The sequence below is a fragment of the Cupressus sempervirens genome, chromosome 7 (genome assembly GCF_028749045.1).
Source record: "Cupressus sempervirens isolate cs-2001-9-10 chromosome 7, ASM2874904v1, whole genome shotgun sequence".
Classification (NCBI taxonomy): Eukaryota; Viridiplantae; Streptophyta; class Pinopsida; order Cupressales; family Cupressaceae; genus Cupressus; species Cupressus sempervirens.
In genome coordinates this window covers 544165588-544190437 of record NC_143124.1, presented here as the reverse complement: position 1 = coordinate 544190437, position 24850 = coordinate 544165588, and the positions used below count along the sequence as shown (strand labels likewise).

At 34.4% G+C, this 24850-nt stretch overlaps 1 protein-coding gene across 1 annotated transcript; it reads left to right on the top strand.

Moving 5' to 3' along the window:
- Positions 1 to 19154: 19154 nt before the first annotated feature.
- On the top strand, positions 19155 to 22123 carry LOC149547919 (alcohol acyltransferase 9-like). The gene is made up of 3 exons (XM_089791965.1): positions 19155 to 19640; positions 20793 to 21126; positions 21217 to 22123. The coding sequence occupies exons 1-3, from the start codon at positions 19200 to 19202 to the stop codon at positions 21804 to 21806; spliced, it is 1365 nt and encodes a 454-aa protein (XP_089648091.1). The 5' UTR covers positions 19155 to 19199; the 3' UTR covers positions 21807 to 22123.
- The last annotated feature ends 2727 nt before the right edge of the window (positions 22124 to 24850 follow it).

Here is a 24850-nt window from a genome sequence, read left to right as displayed (position 1 = left end):
GGCTATAAGATTTAGTTGGTAATTAATCCAAACAAAAAATGAGGGAAAACTAGTTGTCGTGCAAAATGAGATAATGTCAAAAACACCCAAAATTAAAACATTTTGGAATTCAATGAAAATGAAAGACCATTGATAAAATAGGTCCAAACTATGGAAAATCAAATAAAATTAACTTCCAAGAAATTACATAAAAACTAGCATCATAACAACACATAAACTTGCATTTCTAATTTCCTATGAAATATAAATGCTCACCCTCATCTAACTAGGTGATAGAAATGCATACAAACAAAGGGGAACACTATTTCTCCACTCCCTAACATTTAGCAACAAGAGTAGAAAGCTATTATAGAGTAAAACCATTAAAATGAGAAAGTCATACCTCGCAACCAAAAGGGAAAAACAAGAAATGCCACCGTAAAATAATGGGAATGCTGAATAGGATGAAACCATTGGCATCGTCGAGCAATCCCAATACGAATACAACGAGACCGATCTCACAACAATCCAACAAGCCAAACTCTTGTAACGAACAAAACTCTAAATTCTCGAAAGAGGGTTTTGGGGAATTTCATCTAGAACCATGAAATATAAAAGTGAGAACTGAGAATAAGCTCACTTTTTTTTTTCAATATATGCACTTTTACAAAGTGACATATAAATTAGATTATTAAAATTTAATGATCTAATCAGTTCCCTTAACCCTAATAAAATCAAGTAATTCTAATTGAATTAGAATTCATCTACGACAAATTAGCTAGGAAATTAAAATAAATTAAATCAAATATAAAATTTTCCTTAAACTATTAAATCACAATAATTAAATAACTTCCATGACCACTACAGATTTCTAAATGCACAAACATGCTCACATGCCTAATCACAAATGCATAGTGAATCTGGATTTACCAATTGATGAAGGGTTAAAATAATAATAAAAGATACATCACCCATATAGGGATGATATTGGTTCAACATGACCAGTCTAATCACTAACTCCATGTGCCACTGCCAAGGATATAAGTCTTGCACAATAAACAACTTGATCAAGTGTAGAAGCATAATAATAATATAGCTGAGGAAACAATGTGCAAGATTGCATAAATAATCATTTAATTAATTTTATTAACATAATCTATTTAAATCATTCATTTGCACCATTGTAAAAGTTTACTGCAAGAATGATATAAATATCTATAGCACAAATACATCAACCATAATGCGATAAATTCCATCATATATCCATAAAAAAAAAAGGTCAACATGGTCAAACACATGAATAGACACTTTTGTAGGAACCTAGTCCAATGTAGTAGGACAATAATACACAGTGCAATTACTGCACACATCTCAGGGTAATCACGGAACAACATCGCGACACTTAACTATCCAAGAAAATAGTGGCACAACCTCAGTGAAGCCATCTAGCACATCATAATCTCATAAATTGGGAAAAAACATAAACAACTAGCTAACACAACAATATATTCAAATTATCTCAAAAGGGCATAGACCACTCACGGGTCCCAATCATGATCACATACAAAGAAAGATCATCAAAGTAGCATCCATCGTGATGACTTATAGAAATCAAATGGGATTGGCGTTATGAAATTCCCCTCTCATTCTGTGGACATGTCCCTTAGCTCGCACAAGAAGGGAGCTAAGAGGAAATCATAAATTTAATGTATTGGTCTTTTTGTTGGGTGGTCTGATCTTTTAGTGTTTATACTTTCCTTGACCACCAGTTTGTGATTATGGAGGTTTTGAGTTGTTTGGCACCTCCTTCTTTATCTCTATCCTATTTTGTATGTGTCTTGGTTCTCTTTGTAGAACATATTGTATATCTTTTAGTGTGGATTGTAGGTACCTTTGTTTAAAACCTGATTTATATCTAGGTTCCAGGGCCCCTTCAAAACCAATTTTCCCTTAATCAAGAACATTTGATTCAAGTAATTAATGCTTTAAAAAATTAATTCAATTTAATTTAATTTTCATGTATAAATCAAAATTTGGATCACTTTGTGTGTGCAAAAATGGTGAAATTTACAAAACTTGTGCAAAATGCAAAGAGAGCGGAAAAACCCAATCTTCAGATTAGTGCATCCCAGAATCGCCATAGAAAACAACAATTTGTGGCAAAAATTGATTTCCCTAACAAGGGCACAACTTCCACATAGTTGCATACCACACACTTTGACGATAGATTGAAAGGAAAATAGGTGTCCCCTGTATTCCGATCAGCAACAAATATGAGGTATTGAAAAGAGTTGTATTAAAGTTGGACACCTTCAGTACTTTGATGAATAAACACGCAAAAAGGAGTAGAAAGATCACAATATTGAATAAAAAATTACACAAAATTGACAATGGATGGGAAACTATCATATCAAAAAGGAATCGATTAAGAAACTCTTCACAATAAAACCCAACAAATAAGGCAAAGATGGAAGGAAAGCAAAAACAATTCTTCCAAAACATAGAGCCCTTAATGAAAGAAAGGATATAGGTTCAATCGATATCAAATACAACAAGAACCGATAATAATTGCAACCTTGCAATTTGTAAACCTGATAAAATTTCCACAACAAACATCATACCATTAGGGTAGAAATATGAGCAAATTATCACAGGAAAAGGAACTAGGACTTTCGAACAAAATCAAAAAATCTATATACCACCACATAAAAGAGAGAATACAAATTTGGATAATACAAGGAAGACTATACATAAAGTTGTATATGAAATAAAGGGAATGAAGATAATCTTGTAGGCAGATAAGGTAAGGGAAACTAATTGTTATAATTTCTCTGATATACTTATCATCAATGACAGGTACAAAGAAGAAGAAAAGAAAGAATGTACAAAGTTGGGAATTTATGTCTATTGGAGTGGCCCAAACAAACATCTATCAAAACTATCAAAGAAATTGGAAAAGTTATGTAAACAATAGGTAAGTATTAGCTTTCACTCAAAGTCATCAATTTATCTACACTACAAAAATAGCAAAATAAGGAATAAAATAGTTTCTATATCGAATTGCTATTACAAAGGACATGCAGTCAAATTTCAAACATGGGAACCTAATCGGAATGAGGAAAAATAGCATTTACTACGAACCTAGTATGAATGCAGAAATATTCTAGTAGAAATCAAACATTTATATACTTTAATCAGAATAGGCAAGTCAATTGGGAAACTCATAGGGATAGATATAGAGTATGACAAAACAAGTAAAGTTAAATTCTTAATAGAAATGGATAAAGATCAAAAGATAGGGAAGAAGAAAAAAGATTATAACAAATAGATCCATTTATGAGCTTGATTTTAAAAAATTATGAAGGGGAAATTACTAGCATTATTAAACCAAACCTAAAGATTAAGCATAACATTTCAAATACAGAAGAATCCTTTAGTAACATTAGAACAAAGGAGAAGAAAGGACAAAAGACCAAGGTAATCAATAAGGTCAAGCATAAGTAGGGAGAAGAATTAGAAGTAAGGGAAAGTATAGAACAAAATATACAAAAATCAAGTACACAAATAGTTAGAAAAAGCAAAAATCAAAGACAACAAGAAAGCACAGAAATATCAGAAGAGAGAAATAAAGGAATAGATAAGGAAATGATCACATTAGCAACTTTGAAAGAATGCAAAATTTGTCTCAAGGAAAGTGTCATCATGCAAGAAACAAAAAAAAAAAAAAGCATTAAAGAATGGTATAAAATGAATCCTGAGATTAAGCTATTACAGGCAAATATAGAAGATCAAACTATGTTAGGGGAACAATATCACCAGGAACATGAGTCAAGAGAATAGTATATAGAATTTGGTAAAGAGAAGGAAAATAATAATACAAAGACAGAAATCAACATGGACAACAGTAGAGCAAACAAACCAAAGGAAGATAGAATAGAGGAAACAACAGTCAGAGGGATGAAAATAGTATAGCAAATAATGAAAATATGAATCAGCAAGTCAACTTAACAATGGAAAATATAGAAGAAAAAGATGAAGGCAGGGAACAAGAATACACAATTCCAGTAGCAAATTCAGAACAATGGAGCAACATAATGATCAGAAAGAAAGCAAAGAAAAAAACCTACAAATTCTTGCAGACACCGTTAGATGGAAAAGATATCTTTGGTATAAAATCTCCAAAGGATACATAAAAAGTAGAGGAATGTTTGGCCCCTATAGAAATAGAAGCCCTCTTAAAGGATAGCGAAGAGAATACTATAGAAGATGATAATACAGAGACAGATCAAAATGGTGAGTTACAAAAATGGGAAGAATTTGGTGTACTAGCAGGAACACCTAAGATTCAGGAAAAGGAAAGTTTAGAAAAAGATATAGATACAAGGGAAGAAGAAATTGAAATAGTAGAGAAAATAATAAGAGATTTTATAGATGAGGAAGTAGATATGGAAGAATCAAAAAAGAAAACAAGAACCAAATAAATATAGAAGATTTGGGTATCTTAATTAATCAAGAAGGATTCAAAACTCCTAAATGTGGAAAATCTAAAACAAAAAGAGGCAGAAAATCACTAAAAGAGCTAAGAGAAGTAGATGGCCAAGCCAAAGAGGAAAAAATGATATTTGAGGTACTTAAGTCTAGGAAGGGGAAGAGCCTTCCTGAAGAACAATGAGGATTATTACATGGAATGCTAGGGATCTAAATGCCCCTAGAAAACAAAAAATGTTAAAACTAAATATAACATTATTTGAGTCGGATATAATTATTATGATATAAGAAACTAAGCTTAACAAAGAAGAAGAGGAGAAACTAAAGAAAAAACTAGGAAGATGGAATGCAGAAATGAAGGAATCAGATGGAGCATCAAGGGGAATGGGAATAATTTGGAACAAAAGGGAAGTTAATATCAAAATTATAGTATCAAACAATAACTAGATTGGAAGTGAGGTATCAAGTAATAAGAATAATCTCCAGTGCATTCTCATCAATATATATGGACCTATTCAGAATACAGATAAGAAGAAAGTATGGGACAAAATAACAGCATTCATAAAACTTAACCCTAATACAAATATGGTTATAGGAGGTGACTTCAATGCCATCCTTGACCTCAAAGAGAAATTTGGTGGAGTGTAGAATGTATCAAGAGCCACTATAGACTTCAGAGAATGGATCAAAGCTAATAATCTATTAGAAATACCTACCAGCAATGGAGTACTCACATGGAACAATAGAAGAAAAGATTTCAATTATATTGCAGAAAAACTAAATAGATTCTTTTTCAAAGGAGAACTAGCAAAATTGAATTTTTCTATAACAACATCTATATAGCCAATAATAGGATTGGATCATTATCTAGTTAAAATTGAATTAACAGAACCTAAGAAACCCAATAGGAACCATTCAAATGTGAAAAAATGTGGTTCTTAGACAAAACATTCATGGAAAACATTAAACAATGGTGGGATGAAGGCAAGTTTATAGGATAAAAAATGTAATCCTTTGTATCAAAACTTAAAATGCTCAAAGAAAACATACAAAAGTGGAACAAAACACACTTCAATAATATTTTCCAAGATAAATTAAAGAATAAAGAAGATGTAAAAAAACTTAATAATAAAATTATCAAAAATGGTATGGATAACAAAAAATTCATTAAAGAAAAAGAATTACTAGCTAAACAAGAGGACATTCAAGCGAAAGAAGAGGTCTTCTAGAGACAAAAATCAAGGGAAAAATGGTTTGTAGAAGGAGATATAAATACAAAATTATTTCATAATAGTACCATACATAATAGAGCTATTAAAACTATTGATCAAATTCAAGACAACAATGGTAGTATAATCAATAATCCAGCACAAGTAGTGAGTACCTTTGTAACATATTATGAAAATCTATTAAATAACCACGATTCATCTAATTTGACCAAACAAGAAATAATGTTAAATAATATACCCAAAGTAATAACAGAAGAGGACAATGGGAAACTTAGCAAACCTTTTACAAAAGAAGAAATTAAAATAGCCTTCTTCAATCTTAGTCCTAATTAATCCTTGGGGCCTGATGGTTTACAAGCTTTTTCTTTCAAAAGTGTTGGGAAATTTTAGGAGAAGAATTATGGAAAGCAATTGAGGTAGCTAGGAACTGGGAAATCAATTATTACTAAAATTAACCATACCTTCCTAGCATTAACACCCAAAAAATATGCGGCTATGTTACCTTCAAATTTTCGTCTCATAGCTATTTGTAATACAATATATAAAATCTATTACAAAGCAATAGCAAAAAGGATTGAAAAATTGCTTCTGAGGATTATCTTAGAGGAGAAAACTAGATTTGTACTAGCAAGATCAATCATTGATGGAATATCCATCATACAAGAAACCATACATTCAGCTATTAAAAACAAAGAAGCTTGTATGTTTATGAAGTTAGATATACAAAAAGCTTATGATATAGTAGATTGGAGGTTTCTATATAAATGCTTAGAAAAGTTTGGTTTCTCCAAACAATGGATAAATGTAATCTTTAACTACATATCTACTCCAAATATCATTACTAATTAATGACACTTTTGAAGGATTCTTCAAAACTTCTAGGGGTATTCATCAAGGAGATCCCTTATCACCTTTTCTTTTTATAATTATGGTAGAAGCCTTTGGTAGAGAAATCCAAAAAGCACAAAGTGAAGGCCTAATAAAGGGAATCATTGTAAAAAAAAAATGTTCCAAATACTACCCATCAACAATTTGTTAATGACACCATTCCTCCAAGAATTAGTACCAAGGAAGAAACCAAAGCTTTTAAAAAAATTATAAAGGATTGTATGGCTGCATCAAGATAGAAGGTGAATGTGGAAAAATTGAAATTTTACTTTTTAAACACTCCAAGAGACATGGAAGAATATATATGCAAACAAATGGGCTATAAAAAGAGTAACTTTCCATGTAAATACCTAGGGATATATCTGGAAAAAGGAGTGAGGAACAAAATAGGATGGGATAACATCCTAGAAAGAATTGAAAAATAGACATAATCATGGAAAAAAAATGGCTGACTAAGGTAGGTAGAGTAACTAAAATTAAATTTGTTTTATCAACTATTCCTACTTACCCTTTATCTTGTCTTCCTCTACCTACTTCTATCAATAAAAAAATGGAAGGGAAGCTAAGAAGTTTCTTCTAGAGTGGAACAAATGAGAAAAAGAAACAACCAATGACTAAATGGGATAAGATATGCTGACCAAAGAATCAAGGAGGTTTGAGCATAGAAAATGTATGTTTGCAAAATGAGGCTTTAGGAGCTAAACTAGTATGGCGTTTATACAAGGAAAAAGATAAAAGATGGGCACAAATTTGATACAACAAATATCTTAATCCACTAGATCCCTCCTCGCTCTTCAGAATTAGGAAACCTCCAAGTGGATCAAAATTTGGAATTTTATGATGAAATGTAGGCCTTTGGTCAACAAATATCTAACCTGGGATTTAGGCAGAGGAGATGAGGCATTATTGTGGGAAGACTCCTAGGATGGTTTGCCTCCGATCATTAACTTGGGAATATCTAGAAACAACATTATTGAATTAACTAACCTATGGGGACCCAAGGTTTCAGATGCCAAAACTTTGGTAAACATTGATGATTCAAATATTCAGGCTTGGAAATCTTTAGATGGTGTCAATATACCATTAATAAATAAAACTATCCTTGAGAATATCTTCAAGGAAAGAATGGTGATCCATAATAATCGTGAAGATAAACTTATATGGGGAGCATCTCAAATGGAATATAGAAAGTCAAGCTAGGTTACAATCTTATAATTAATTTGCAAAGGTGGGGTAATATTGATATCCCCCTAGATCTATGTTGGGATACAGCTTGTCTACCTAGGGCAAGCATCTTTCTTTGGGCAGCAATTCAAAATAGGATTCTAACAGTTGACAAATTTACTAAAATGGGATTCAAAGGACCTTCTAGATGCACTCTATGCAAATGCAATTTTGAAAACTTGGATCATATACTATTTGAGTGTTGCTTTGCTCAAGATTGTTGGTATTGGGTTAAAAATAAGTTGTTGTGGACTACTCTCCCACAGGATATCAGGGTCTTCTAAGGATATGGCCAATTAAAATAGGATTAGTATTTATGACAAACTTTGGAATATAATACCCTCTATCATTATGTTAGAAATATGGAAGGAAAGAAATAGATGAATATTTTAGAATATAGAGCTTAGTAAGTTCTCGTTTCTCAATCAAGCTGAGGCAGCTATCATGGAAGTTACGAACTACCATCTTAGGAATAAAACTAAAACAGAAGGGACATTCTCGGATTGTGATGGGAATATGAGGAAAAATTGGGCACATCTAATCAATCCCCACTTAGTGTATCCAAAAAAGGATTCGTAGCCAGAAATAAGGCTTAATACATTTTCCAATTATCTAATTATGTAAAACCATGAATGTGCTAGGATATTAATTAAATTAATTGATTTAATTGTAAATTAATGATGATATTTAGAAATTAATTAATTTTTTATGATTATTGCAAATATTGATGATTTATATTATTTGAAATTTAAATCAAAATAATGATAGAGATTGAAGTTCCTTTTGGGTTAGGACTTCTATGATTTTGTATCAATATTTCAGATTAGGGGTGGGGGTGTGTGTGTGTGTGTGTGACAGTGAGAATGTATTATATAAGTTATATGTGATTATATTTACATGGTTATGGATATTGATTATAGTGTTTATTTAGATCTAAGGTAATGTATAGTATTGTTAATAATTAAGTATTACTTAATTTGAGGTATGATATTCTTAATTATTAATAATATGAATAAGTCACGTATTATTTATATCTTCTATACCACATATTATTAATATGTGTATTAATGATTATAAAAATATTTTTTATACTTATGTTTATGTATATTATTGTGAGTTTACTATTATATTAAGTTATTTAATTATGGACCTTTCAGTTAAGAGTTGGTTGTTGGTTACCTTTGAGAAAGCTATCTATATGAATTCCCTTTTTTCTTTTAAGGGGATGGGTTGAAACCTTGATAAGAGTTGGGTTGTACATTTTAAGGAGATTTTTGAAAAAAAAAAAATTATGATTTGTAAATGAGGGTTTGTGGGCATAATTCTTTAAGGATTTATAAGTTTCTTTTTTTTTTAGGGAAAGAGTCATGTATGAGAGTTTCAAGGCTTGAAAGGGGGATTTGTGGCTATGGAATTGATTCTTCTTCCACAAAGATTTTTGAAAATGGGCAAGGTTTCAATGGTGTATCTCAAGTTTGAGTTGTCCCCCTCTTTCTGTCTCCTTCCTCCTTAGATTGAATCTTCGTAGGACTTGAGGTATGGATTGAATTTATTGATTGCATTATTTATTTGATAAAATATAGATCTATTTATAAATTTTTATAATTTATGATGTGTATAATTTTCATTCCTAAGAGTTATTTAAAGTTTAAGTTCTTTTTCTGCACAAAAATTGTTGTGTTTTCATAAGGTTTTTAGCAACCTATTTTTCGAGATCTATATTTGAACAATCTAAATTGAATCTAATGTTCTTCTTGATTCATGTTATGTAAAAGAATTGAAGAGATCTTGAATGGGTATCTCTTAGATTTCCTTTTTATGGTCAAATCAATGCCTTATTGAAAATGTTTTGTCAAACTATTCTTATTCATTCTCTGTTCTAATTTTTCTATCAAATGTATTTGTATGGTAAAATATAAATTTGATACCAAAACTGTTTATCTTACCTTTCAATTTCTACTAGTTTGATGATTTTTTGTTATGTTTCGTGACAGTTAAAATTATTTTACTGAAGGCATGTTTGAACCCTAACTAGGGTTTTATCTTTTAGAACATAAGCCATAACTTCCATCCCCACATTTGGATCTTCATATAAATTTTAAGGGAAGTACATAGAGATGTTTTCTTTATTTTCACCAAAGTGATTGGCTTCATCATATATTTTGTGAAATATATGGGCTATTATTCATCAATGACTATTCTTGACATTTAAATAGTGTTTAAAATAAACTAATTTTGGAAGTAGTCAAGTATTAGACTTGTAGATTGCCAGAGGCTTTTAGAATCTTATTTTTGAATTATTTCATCTTTTCTTGCATTGATTATTAGTTTAATGTCAAATGTGGTACATTTTGATGTCTCCTTATAAGTTTTGAAGGCTAGATTAGGGTTAAGGATTATCCAATGAACTAGGGACAACCAAAGGTTTCCTAAACCTACTCTATGCAAGCTTTGATGTTATTATGGATTTTGTAACTATGTTAATGATTTACCTATACTTTCATGATTTTATTTAATTGTAAGGAGTATAGGTTTAAGTGAGTGACTCACCATAGTGTTAAGACCCAATAGTGGTCACTACTAGGAGACCCTATGAAGTAGGAGACCAGGGCCTAAAGCAGGTTGGTTCTTACGAGTTAGTTGGTTATCAAAGAAAAATATTAGTGAAATTATTTGGGAAAGGGGGGTACAAGAATTCACATTTAAAAAGATAGAAAGGTCATTCACAAAGGCACATATGCCCTATTTGAGTACTGGAGCCATGTGTCTCTCTATAGAATATCTAGATGCAACATGGTGACAATGGTTACTTAGGTTGATCCCAACAATGAAGGGGTATAAGATGACACTCACCTAGTTAGTATTTTCTAGGATCACACACTCTTGATGTTGTTACCTCTAGTAGTCTTTTTTTTGCATTATATTTTCTTTGACTTATTGTACTTTATTTTGGGAAGGAAATTTTCATGGCCTTAGATATGTTCTAATATTTATGTGGATCTTGGTTCTGCGTCCTAGCTTGGGGGAGTGGACCTTTGTGGTTCCATGTGGCTGGGTGGAAAATGCTATCGAGGTATTGTTCATGGTTCAATAAATGATTTTGCTTATGTTGGATTATTGGCTATACTTGAAGACTTTCCTATTTTATCATGTACTTCATAAAGATGTATTAAAATTGTATCGATTTGATGTGAGCTCTTGAAAGGGGATTCAATATTTTATTTAAATTGTATAATGAAATGAAAAGCAATGTAAGAGAAAAGGGTATCTCTAGGTGAAAAGAAAGGGAAGGGTGAACATGTTGTATAATCTTATAGCATTTAAAGATGTGGTTTCAATAGTGTTTTTTCTCTAAAGTTTTTCTTTATGTGTATAAATAAAAGGAATTGAACCTATGATAGTTATGTTATGATGTATATATGTGAATGAGAGAGGAAAGAAAATGTTATCTTCAAGCTTAATGTTCAAAGGAAGTATGATGTTAGGTAACTTGTAGAATTAGACTTGCAATCAATGAGTAGTTATGATAAAATTGTATTGATTAGTGACTAGGTTATGTTTAGTTAATGCATTTAAAATGGGCGTAGAAAGACAATGCATACCTTAATGAATGTTTTTATTTACCTTAATATCTAAATAAAACTAATATCAAACACAAAATGGTAGAGGTCATGAATTCAATGATTAGTTTTGCAATAATGTCTTGAGTTGATAACTCAAATAATGATAGTTGATTAACTTACAATTAACTAAGATATGAACATTAGAATGATCATAGACTACCAAAGATCACAATTCAATACATATCTTTACAAATGTAAATATGTTTGATGATGTTGCTTTAGTAGCAATGTTAGGGAATCTGTGAGAACTTAGGTTGGTTAGTAATCTCACATTTGAGTTTTCTAAATGGGTTTTTATTCATGTATTAGAAATGAAGCATATCTCATCAAAATAAAGAAAATTTACTTGTGCTTTTAGTAATTGGAAGGTTTTTTCTCTCGGGTTCCCTAGTGGAGTGTAACAATAAGTTAGCCCCTAGTAATCAAACATAAAGATCGTCGTCCAATGTGAAGGGTGCAATTTGAATGATTCCACTCTTTCTAAGTGATTTAACCGCACTATAGCGATTAAGTATATGATATTAATGGATGACCATCTTGTATAGAGTAACATCTCTGATAGAATATAGGGGCACACGCTCCAAAAATCTATAGAAAAGGAAAGAGAGTTATTTGATATTAAGTTTGCTATCCAATATTTGCATATACATCTTTTTTATCCTTAGTTGTGAAATCGCTCGATTGAGTATGTGGTGTGCATTTAAGTAATAGTTTATTCTTAAACAAGACAATGAGATTTAGAACTTCTAAATTTTCATATTAAATTATCCCTACTAGATTTCACCATAAAACTAGAACATGATCTCTCTTTTTATTTAATTTACCTATTTTAAGTCAAGTTAGAATTTAGATCATAATTTTTATAGGAAGGATTTCAAGTAAATACTTTACCATAAACTATATATGATCTTCTCTATGAGATAGAAAAGAAATATTTTTATTTTTATTTTTATTGTTTATGTTTTCTTGTCACTCTTGAAAGTTATGTTATTATTTGTGATTGGAAAAGATATCTTTGGGAAAGGGTAATGGAAATGGATAAGAAAACAATGGTACACATTTTCTTTCATCTATCTGACAGTAGAAGTTTGGTATTGAAACGCTTAGGCATAAGCTTCAAAAACACATGTTTAAATGTGGTGGTTATTTGCTCTCTCATATATATGTCAATTCTACTTATGAGTAAAGTGGATAGTTCATAGCTTGCACTAGATTCCTTCCGATCTACCAATGACAAGTCACTAGGTTTCTTGTATATGTTTAGTGTGGTCGCATTTTAAGATGAACCCCACGAGAGATAACCACTCTATGGTTAGGCAAAAAAAGTACCTAAACCGCACTCTCATCTTGAGATTTGTAGATGGATAGATGTTCGATAACTTAGGAGATCCAAGCATAAAGACAAACGATAGATAGTCTGATGACATATTGATATCTTATTTCATTTTAACCTTTTGTCACATACTTTATGTATTTGTATATTCATGGTGTATAATGCACAAAGAGATGATCAACATCCTTTATGCATTTATTTTTCTATATATTGTAGTTGGATTAAACTCGTATATCCAACAGAATAGTTAACTTCCTTAACACAAATTGGGTCAAAATATTGTAATTATCCTATCTAACAAATGGAGATTTTTTTTTTGAATAGCCTTAGCCATTGACTACTATGACTTTTTTTTACAACGAATCTCAAAATTTTAGATTATTGGCTTATGTAGCAATTTTAGACTATACAAATAGATAATTTAATGCTCTCACAAATATTGAGGGCGTGTTTGGCTATTGGAATACGAATTGAGCATTGACATTTGTTATTCTGGATTTGTTATTCCAAACTTGTTTGGTTCAACAAAACTAATTTTAAATTTGTTATTCTAAATGTGTTGGTCCAACAAAATGAATTCTGGAATTGTTATTCACAATCCCATTTAGCCTCACCCAAATTTGTATAGTAGGACATCCAGTTGAACAATGCATCCAAATCAATAAACAATATTGCAACACGCCCTCAAGTTCAAACATTCTGATGCAGGAGCATCTTGCATGGGAAAATTATTGAAAAAAAAAAAACTGGAGGAGAGAGAGTGACGGAAATTAAGGGAGAAATAATGTAAAAAAATAAAAAAGGGAAAAAATAGGAGAAAAGAAAAGAAAAGGGGATTTCTATTTTTGAGGAGCATAGGTGGCATGATAGAAAAAATAAAATAAAAATGGTTGTCATTCCATTTATCGAGGTGTGTGGGTAGAATTCTAGAAAGTTATGAATATTGTAAAAAGTTGTGGATATTGTAGAAGGTTATGGAAGTTGTAGAAGGTTGTGGATATTGTGTAGGAAGAATTCTAGAAAGTTGTGGATAAGTCATGCATGGGGTGGTAAGTGTCTATTTAAGCAAGGCATATGAGCATTTCTAATCAAGCTCGAAAAGAAGGTGAAAGCTTGAGAAGGAGAAGCTCAAGGAGAAGTTTGAGAAAGAGAAGCTTGAGAAGTGGAAGCTTTGGAAGGAAAGCTTGGAAGGCTTCAAGGTGTGAAAGAGGAGGAAGTGAAGAGTGATTTTTCCTGAGTCTATGGACAGAGCGCCGAATGTGAGGCAGTTTACACTTGGATCTTGGATAAGATTGGAGAAGAGCTAGTGGCTGCGGTTTAGAAACAAGGAGGTTGCTTGGTGGCTTGCGAGCACAAGTTGAGACCTTGGAGGTTTCTACCAGAGTGTGGATCTGGACTAGCTTGGGTTTGGATTGGATCTTGAGAGGTCTTGCAAAAATGTTATTGTAATTACAATTGGATTTTCAAGTGTAATAAAATTGTTTTGTCATCTCGTTGTCTCCATATTGTTGCATTCTTGGTTGTTTGTTGGTAATGGTGGTGTGGCCCTTCGTTAGTGGTATTAGAGCAGTACTTCATCAAGTGGTATCAAAGCAGGAGTTCTTGAGTGTACAAGCAGATTGTCGAAGTGTGAGGCAGTTTGTACCAGGACCTTGGTTGGGTGAAGTTTATCAGAGCAAGAGTTCCTGAGTGTACAAGCAGATCGCTAAAGTGTGAGGCAGTTCGTACCAGGGCCTTGATTGGGTGAAGTTTATTAGAGTGGGAGTTCCTGAGCGTGTAAACAGATCGCCGAAGCTGAGGCAGTTTGCACTAGGACCTTGGGAGGACATGCAGATTGATCGATTGATGCAGAGATGGAAGACTGAACTTGTTGAGGCATGATTGTGGAGAGTTGGTGGATTGCAGATCCGTTGTCCTAGACTTGTGATGTGGTCCCTGATTGTTCGTGCAAGGTGGCAGGTTGCGATCTGACTTGCAAACAATTTGGTTGTCACAAGGAGCATGGGAAGGATTTGTTGCAAAGGGTTTACGAAGATCTTGGGAGATGGCCCTGAGAGGATTGGACCCTAAGATGATTGCAAAAATCCATGAAATAGTGGAGAGGAATTTTTCTAAGATGATTTCTCAGTTGGATGCTAGATTGGCTGATCAAGCTAAGAAGGTCAAGGTGGAAGAGGATGGTTTTGCTGATCAGATTGTGGAGCCTGATGCAAAACCTGTAGAGAAAATAGAGGTTGTTGTTGAAGATATTCCTAACCTTGCTGATGTTGGGATGGAGATTGGTTTTCATAATCAGTTGGTTGAGTCTGACATGGAGACTACAGAGCATTTGGTCATGGATGATCTGGTTATTGTTAGAGGTGAGTTATGTATTGCAAACAATCTTGTTGTGAGCAATGAGGTTGCTGGTGTTGAGAGTTTGGCATGTGTTGATGGAGATCTACATGTGGCTGCTGATGTAGAGTTTGTTGCTGCTGGTGTGGATTCACTAGTTGCTGATGAGAATGAAGTTTTGTTGATTAAGCATTATGTTCAGTTTGTTCCTGGGAGTGAACATGTTGATTGGATGTTTGAAATTATGGTGTTTGATAGAGTAATGCAGATGTGGAAGATTTGCATAATGGTTTTCTTGTCCCCGTTGAGGTGAAAACCTTTGGTGAAGATGAAGATGGTGGTAGATCTTTCTTTTGTGGAGTCAAAGTGTGGGACACACTTTTCTATCTACCGGGGGAGTGTGATGCAGAAGCATCTTGCATGGAAAAATTATTGAAAAAAAAAAAAATTTGATTAAAAAAAAAAAAATCTGGAGAGAGAAAGTGACGAAAATTAGAGGAGAAATAATGTAAAAAAATAAGAAAAGGAAAAAAAAGAAACGGGGATTTCTATTTTCAAGGTGCATAGGTGGCATAATAGAAAAAATAAAATAAAAATGGTTGTCATTCCATTTATCAAGGTGTGTGGGTAGAACTCTAGAAAGTTATGAATATTGTAGAAAGTTGTGGATATTGTAGAAGGTTATGGAAGTTGTAGAAGGTTGAAGATATTGTGTAGGAGGAATTCTAAAACGTTGTGGATAAGCCATGCATGGGGTGGTAAGTGCCTATTTAAGCAAAGCATATGAGCATTTCTAATCAATTGAGAAGAAGGTGAAAGCTTGAGAAGTGGAAGCTTGAGAAAGAGAAGCTTGAGAAGGAGAAGCTCAAGGAGAAGCTTGAGAAGTGGAAGCTCGAGGAGTAGAAGCTTTGGAAGGAAAGCTTGGAAGGCTTCAAAGTGTGAAAGAGGAGGACGAAGTGAAGAGTGAGTTTTCCTGAGTTTGTGGACAAAGCGCCAAATGTGAGGCAGTTTACACTTGGATTTTGGATAAGATTAGAGAAGAGCTAGTGGCTGCGGTTTAGAAACAAGGAGGTTGCTTGGTGGCTTGCGAGCACAAGTTGAGACCTTGGAGGTTTCTACCAGAGTGTGGATCTGGACTAGCTTGGGTTTGGATTGGATCTTGAGAGATCTTGCAAAAATGTTATTGTAATTACTATTGAATTTTCAAGTGTAATAAAATTGTTTTGTCATCTCATTGTCTCCATATTGTTGCATTCTCGGTTGTGAGTTGGTAAGGGTGGTGTGGCCCTTCGTCAATGGTATCAGAGCGTATCTTCATCACATTCACTGTGATAAGCTCCATCACTAAGCTTGGATTAAAGTTAATTGTTTAATCTGCTCTCCTACAATTAACTTTATTATCACTATTTATTTTAAATTAGTTTTCTTATTAATTCATTTTTCATATAACAATAAAGAACACTTCCCCAACTTAGAACATGTAAAATCTATAAATATCAACTACTTTGCCTTATCAATGATATTTGATGGCTTCCTACTCTTATCTATTGTCCATTTTTCATCCAACTAAAATTTATTTACTTTTTTAAAACTCATGTGCCATGACTATTTAAAAAACTACCCTATCTACCTACTTTGCAATCAACTATTATTATTTGAATATAATTTTTATACATATTAAAACTAGCAGTTATATGGTGTCTACACTTTTCCTTTACCAAAATAGTATTAACTTAGTTGAAGTTATATTGATTATAAAAAGCAATTCTATCAATAAGAAATACGTGTCCCTGAAACAAGCTATCCTGGTTTCTAGGGGTGGACAATAGATCATGTACCTGCATTATATGATGATAAGGTGAAAATTAATAAACAATGGAAGCCTCATCCTTTGCCAGCGTCATGTCATGTCGCAGAGTGAAGCATTAATTAGGAATTTCCAGCAGCTATAAAACTAAATATTCCTGGAAGTCACATAAATATTGGTTTCTGTCACTTTCGCATGAACTCGGTAACTAATTGATGGTTTGCTTCGCTTTCGCCTGAATCTTGTCCAGAATTGCTCATGACACGAGTCCAAATTAATGCTCTCTGACAATTTTTATATACCATCAAATCAATTTTGGAGTCGAATGAATATGATATCGAAATGTGGATGATTGATTATGACAAACAACAAGTTTCGATTTTCATATATGATATAAAAAATGAAGCTGAGATTTTATCATAAACAAATTAGTGAAATAAGTATCTTTCAGTTTTAAATTCTAATCAAAGAAGTATCAGCACAAACTCATGATTCCATATTGAAAAGCAAAATGACGTATGACATTAACTTATGATGCATATTAGAAAACAAAATAAACTTATTAAATCTTCCATAAAAGTAAAAGACCGAATGGCAGGGGAATGGTGTTGAATAACATGTGAATGGTGTCGAGTATCAGGCCAAATCGGTAGCGTTGGTGGATGGAGAGAATAGAAGTGGGAAAAGAAAGGAATATTAGTGATGAATTTATCTTTATCCTTCAATGTGACCCCTGATTCATCCCTTCCATCCGATGAATTTACAAATATAATAGCCAGACAGCGCACAATTTTGATCCCACGCATTGAGAAAAAGTGGATGCTTTGTGCACAAGTGCTAGGTCAGTGTGCACTAGCCATCAATCATGATGGGACTTGGGTGGTTTTGTGGATTCCCGGAATAAAATCCATCTGGAATGAATTACAGTGTGGAGCCCGGTGCTTAACTCAATTTCAAAGAAAAGAATCCAAAATCAATTATTTGTTAAGGTGTCTTCTTACCTAGAATTTCAACTCAGACAGTTTAGTGAGTCCAACTTTTTAAGATTTGTCCAAGATTTCATTGGGAACCTCATTTTAAAAGTAATTCTAGGATAGATTTGAGGTAGGTACAGTTTGCAAAAATAAGATATGTGTGGGGTAGACATTCCACCAAATAAAAATAGAATGAAAGATCAGTAGAGTCTTTTTCAAACCTAATATTTAATGATTAAAAACATCAAGCTTATCAAAGAAACTTTTTGAAACTGGTAAACAAATTATTAAAAAATCTCTTTAAACTGTTATCAAAATTATATCACGGTCTTGGTTCAATAGCTAAAAATGAGGCCTATCAATTTTAAAAGCACATTATTGAAATATTTTTCCCGAGTGAATGAATGAAGAATGGAGGAGGTGAGACTATTTTTAATAATAAGATTTAGTTTTTTTAATAGATATGAAAAAAATATTGTTTCATGATGTAGATCAGATGACTGAGCAACTGAAAATACGATAAACCGTCCCAGGTTCGAAACCTGATTTACCAGTTGTGCTGAGTGTGGGGCAGTTCAGATGGTCTGAAGAGTTTTAGTATCTCGGCCACCTCTAAAATAGTGCATACCGCTGGTTGCTGAACTGCTGATTCTCCATATTACCTAAATAAAAAAGAGAAATAGCACAATTATTTACCACCTTTAAATAGAATAAGATATAAAACTTTTTTGACAACTGAACTATTAGACCAATCCTTTCATATTTAAATATGACAGAATATATTCTTATCTATGATAAATTCAACAATCAAAAGAAAATTCAAGATATTAACTATTTATGGTGAGCATTCCTTCTTCGAAAAAATGGGTTGAGGGTTTAGACCTAGACATTTTAGCCTTCTAAACACGAAAGAAAGCCTCCCACTCTTTGATCCTTGTATCATACCCCATTACTGTAGCAGAATCCTTTTATAAAGCTCTAAAAGCTGCCACCACAGATTGACACTCAACTACAGGGGACACTTAAAAGATGGATGCAGTACGGCCAACCGCCAAAATCCCCCAAACAGGGCAGAGAGAATAAGGGGAAACTAAGGATAAAAATCTGTTGAAGTGTAAGAGCTTAATGCCACAACATCGGTGGGCATTTGGTCGTGGTGGAGAATCTTAGCTTCAGATTTTAGTGTTAGTGTGGAAGCCCACTTGGGTACTCTCTCATTATCTCGCCGACCTCCTCCTCTACTCCTTTAAATTCCTCCTCTTCTCTCTCTGCCTTGTTTCAGCCCAATCTTATCTCATTTTCATCAAAGAGCAAACAATAATGCTTCTCCCAGATTTGCAAACTACGACGGAGGAGCCAGTTCTGGTGCCTCCATCTCAGCCCACTCCCTTCGAATACCTCTATCTCTCTAATCTGGATGACCAGCTGTTTCTCAGGTTTCAAATCAAATACCTATTTTTGTACCATCTAAGGGATCATGACAAGGAGAACGATGGCGATGCAGGGGAGCATATAAGGTCTGCTTTGGGCAGAGTTCTTGTTTATTATTATCCATTGGCTGGAAGGTTGAGAAAAAGCGAGAAAGAGCAGGATAAATTAGAGGTTGTTTGCAATGGTGCAGGAGCTCTGTTCGTGCAGGCTCATTCAAACTTGACTATACAAGAATTTCAGCGTCTCCCCAAGCCTTGCAAGTCATGGAGGAAACTCTTACACAAGGTGCAGGCTGACAGCTTCGTGGACATTCCGCCGCTTGTAGTTCAGGTAAACGCGTTGCCTCAGAAAAGGAGAACGATAGAAGTTGTGTGTATGCATTCTTCATAATATTTTGATTATATTTGCGATCTGATAGAATTTTAAAAAGAAATTGATGCATTTGTAGAGCGTGGTAGAATTTTTAAAATTATTTATCTACGATTTGTTAATCAAAATGTTTTGTTTGGTGTTAATAACATATTACAGTCTGATTTCTGTCATTCTGCGTTTTTTATCATAAATTTACGAATGTAATTATAGAGAGTGATTTAACATTTTAGATTATTGTAATATTGTTATCAGTATTTAACTGTATAATTTTTGAGTATTTAACTGTGTAGTTTTTGAGTCAATCTATTGATCCATGTTTCATGAGTCTAAATAATATTTCTATTATGATGATATGGATTATAAAATGTGAATCAGCATTTCAGATGATGTTTATATTGGCAACAATTTGTAGAATTTGATATGATGTGTCAGATCATACTACTCCATAGTCTATTAGAATATTTCTTGCAATAATAGATTATAAAGTGTAATTCATGCACAGATGTTTCGTTAGAACATAATTTTTCAGATTGATGATAGATTATAAAATGTGATTCAACATTTTCTGTAATTCTTTCTACAGATATTTTCTTGAAACATAACTTTCTCAAATTGATGATAAGTTAGAAAATGTGATTCAATGATTTGAATTACAATATGAACCATAAGAACACTTCCACAACACTTTCACATGTCACTGTTAGATTATACAGTGTGATACAACTATTTAGTCATACTTAGTGATCTGTACAAGTATGATTCAACTACATATATCATATTTTATAATCCTCCTAAGTTGATAACAGATCATAAAATGTGATAAAAACTTAAGATCATAATTCATGATCTATTAGAAGATTTAGCATCTATTGTGATTAAAACCTGGGTGAAACACTGAAAATCAGTGTGTTCTTAAAAAAATATTGTTGCTTAAAACATCACACGGTTATTATTAAAAAGTTCAAGTGCGTTGCAGATAAATGGAGGCAATGGCGTGTTCAGCGTGGAGTGACCATTGTAGATAGTTCAAGGCAATCATATGTTCAGATGTTCAGTATTCTGTGACAATTGTGGATTTTAGGAGGCAATAATATGTTTAATTTTGTGCAGGTCACAGAGCTAAGGGGTGGTGGAGTGGTGGTGTGTGTAGCAATAAGCCATTGCTTGTGTGACGGACTGGGAAGCTCACAATTCGTGCATACATGGGCACAAATTGCTCGAAAGGCAACAGATATGGACCCATTTCCCTTGCCCTACTGGGAAAGAGATCTCCTACGACCTAGAAGCCCTCCTCAAATCCAATACTCACACCCTGAATTCAGACCCGTGCCAGACCTAAGCAACTTGAAGAGCAGGTTGAGCAGCGAAACCCTAGTTCGCACTTCTCTCCGTTTCACCAGCGACCAGCTCTGTGCCCTCAAAAGAGCCGCTTCTCACAACCAAGGTAAAATTTGACAAAAATAAAAATAGAACAGCTAAGTATTCGATGAAATGTGAAATTGCGATGGACTAACTAATTTGAGCATTGAAATAGATGGAACAACATGCACATCTTTTGAAGCCATCTCCAGCCACATCTGGAGATGTTGGATTAGGGCAATGGAGCTACCTGGTGAGCAAAGCATCAAGTTGCTCTTCAGTGCAAACGTGAGGGACAAAATTCAACCACAGCTTCCGGCCGGCTTCTACGGAAACGCCTTTGTGCTCGCCTGCGCGGAAAGCACTGTAGATGAACTCACAGAGCGCCCTCTTTCATATGCCGTGCAGCTTGTGCAGAAGGCCAAGGCCAGACTTTCGGATGATTATGTACGCTCCGTGATTGACTATTTGGCCGATAAAAGCGTCCGGCCTGATATGGTGGCGAGCTTGGTGATTTCACAGTGGTCGAGAATGGAGCTGATGAATGTGGATTTTGGGTGGGGGAAACCCCTTCATGCCGGGCCCCTTGCCAGTGACATTTACTGCCTTTTGCTGCCTTCCTCCTCCGCCCCCAATGCTGCCCTAGATGTCCTCCTCTCGCTGCCCGAGCCCGTTCTTCACAAGTACGCATTTTATATGCGGGACATTTCGGATTTTGCCCCTAAGTCCCATTTTGATCCGCCCTCTGACCCCAAATCTCCTTGATCTGATCCAGCCCCACAAATGATTTTGGATTGATACCAATATCTTGAACTGTACTGGTGATGGATCACACATCATTGCTATGATCTTCTCGGAGAAAGTATCTCGATGATGAATCGCGGAAAAACTTTAATGGCTTCCACTGTTCCAGATTTTACCTAGGAATTTTCTGGATGTACCTAGGGTAACCTAGAAATGATATTAGATGCCTCAAAAGTATTGACCTTGCTTATGATGGATTCAACAATTTGTCCTTAACACAATGTGATATAAAGTAATGATATTAAATACATAATTTGATGATGAATCATATTATGCAATGGCTTATTTGTCAATACCATTATTGGGTCTTTGTAAAAAAAAAATTTATTAAGAAATCGAAAAGATATATAATAAGCTCTTGAAAGAAGAAACGAGACATAAGCACAATGGGATACAAACAAAAAAGGAGGATCACGCCATCTCATCATCTCTACCCACAAGGACTGGTGGTCAACAAAGAATAAGCCCATGATAAATGGACCACCCAAAAAAATTGAAAAAGACAACAGTATTAATATTTCCACTTAGCCCTTGACTTGTGGGCATTAGGAGACAATTTGGATGGAAACTTCTTTGAATGTTTGCCTTTAACCATAATCCATCCCTCCTCAATCTTGGTAGCTACAAAGTGTCAGGCCAACGAATCAACAAAGTTGTCAGAATCAGCAGCCCTTGCACCATTAATGACAGTGCCAACAATATCATAGCCAGTAGCACCAGATCCACCATTTAGGGTAGTACAATCAACATTAGACCTTCTCTTAGAAGCCACAAAACCAATAAACTAGTCATTTCTAGCAACAATAGGCTCTTCCACAACATGTTGGGCAGACGCAACAACATTATTTTGATTAGCATTAGCAACTGAAGAAACTCTAGAGTCCATACGACCGGCCATAGGAGGGACAACAACACTAGGATCCACCTGACCAAGTCCAACCATCATCAAATGATCAGGAGAAGGGACAACCTCTCCTTCTTGACAATCAGCAATAGCCTCAGAGGGAACTTCCACCACAGATGAAGGTGCTTGGACACTGAATAATGTTGCAACAAAGCACCCTTCCACCATGAGGAGAGTTTCTTAGATTTAACCTCGTTAGCCTCACACTTTGTCCTGCATCTGAATGGAAGCCCTTCATAATCTAAAGACTGGATCTAGGATCTAATAGAACTACATAGTTTAATCTTTGTCAGGAGGCCTTTGGATGCATCAATATCGACGAGAATCTTAGCATAAGTAGAATGCAAAATATCAAAGGATTATGAGTTCACCATTAAAAAATCACCTAAAGCCTCACCTACTTCCTCAAGAACAGAATCATGCCACAGATGAAGATGGAGGTTAGGAAATTGTACCCATATAGGCATTTTGTAGAAAGATTCAATGGCAGGATTGAAGTATGTGTCAAGGTTTGATCATCAAAGATTAGTGGTTCTCCCACATGAAGAAATGGTCACATAGAATGGGTATCCTATCATTTGCATTATCAAATCTAGCAATAAAGAAACCTTTCACCATAGGAAATATCTAAACAATATTAGTTAGATATGGCTCCCAGTGCTTAATGATCAAGCATGAAGCTCCTTGAGATAGGACTAGAAGCCCCCGAAATGACAAATAACAACATCCTCCTCAAGGGCCATAGACCTTTGTTCAATCTTTGAAACTGTATCTTTCTTAAAATTGATAGCAATGGATTTACAGGTCGGGAAGGGTTTAGAGACAGGCTTAGTGCTAGCCCTCAAACCCCCACCTTTAACAGACTAAGCATAAGAGGGGTCATTCAAAACTCCCCATCACAACCTCTTTACACTCTACACCTTCCCTTGGGATCGCTTCATCAACAGCAAGATTAGATACTAGAGACTTTATCAAAATCCCCTCCAGTCAAGGCAACTCAGACATGACAACAACAGGAGGAGAAGTGTGAATACCAACACCCCCCTTATAGAGAAAGGAGAAACCAAGTGATTGGCATCCAATAACACCAAGTCAAAATTGAATGTAGGAAATGGCAAGGACACCCTGTTCTGGTAGGACAATTGGCTAATCTAGGGACCTCTTCACAACTTTCTTGAATATGAAAGATGGGCTTATATTTGTATTCAGAGGTATGGCAGATTTGTTAGTGACTACAAACATGGTCAGGATTGGAGAGACCTTTCTTTAATATCTAGGGACCTCAAACCTCTTATGACTATTCTCCACTCTATGGTTTTGAATGATGATCAATACCAACTTGTTTGGGAGAACTCTTTTAATGGCATCTACTCAGTGACATTGGGGTACCAATCTCTTATAGGGCAGGATTCCAAACTGGACTGGGCTAAGGCTTGGTTCCTTGGCCTTATCCCTAAAATCAACATTTTCTTCTTGCTTTTACTCCAAAATAAGATTTTTACTATAGACAATTTAAGTAAAAGGGGCCTTCATATTCCAAATAGATGTGTCCTATGCAAAAACTAGGCTAAGTTTGTGGATCGCCTGTTCATCCATTACTCCTTTACAAGAGAGGTGTGGTCTATTTTCAGTCAAGCTTTTGGGATGAGCTGATGTGCTCTTGTCTTGACCATTGAATTCTTCAGGCATTGGGATGAGTCTTGGAAGGGATCTGGGCTCCAAGCCATAAGCAAATGGGCTCTGCCTCACTTTGGTTGGGGAATATGGAAGGAATGTAATAATTGTATCTTCAAGGGTGCCTACCTTTATGCCAAAATTGTGTTTGGTAAAATTCATAATGCACTTTTGGAAAATTATATGTTATGCAAAGGATCTAACCCATTTGCAAGAGATAGCAGTAGTAGCAATGACACTCGTAAAAGAAGAAAGGAATGTCACTGGTCTTTACCCCTAGAGGGATGACACAAATCTAACTTTGATGGTGTGGCTAAAGGTAACCCAGAAGCTGTGGGTAGTGAAGGGGTGATCAGAAATTGCCATGGGTATGGTGTAGCGGCAGTTACTTTCCCTCTAGGACATCAAACTAATCACTTTGTTGAGG

Excerpts from the sequence above, each read along its gene's own strand:
- LOC149547919 (XM_089791965.1), top strand. The coding sequence starts at position 19,200 with ATGCTTCTCCCAGATTTGCAAACTACGACGGAGGAGCCAGTTCTGGTG. Across the intron at positions 19,641-20,792 it reads TTCCGCCGCTTGTAGTTCAG|GTCACAGAGCTAAGGGGTGG; the intron begins GTAAACGCGTTG and ends AATTTTGTGCAG. Across the intron at positions 21,127-21,216 it reads AGCCGCTTCTCACAACCAAG|ATGGAACAACATGCACATCT; the intron begins GTAAAATTTGAC and ends GCATTGAAATAG.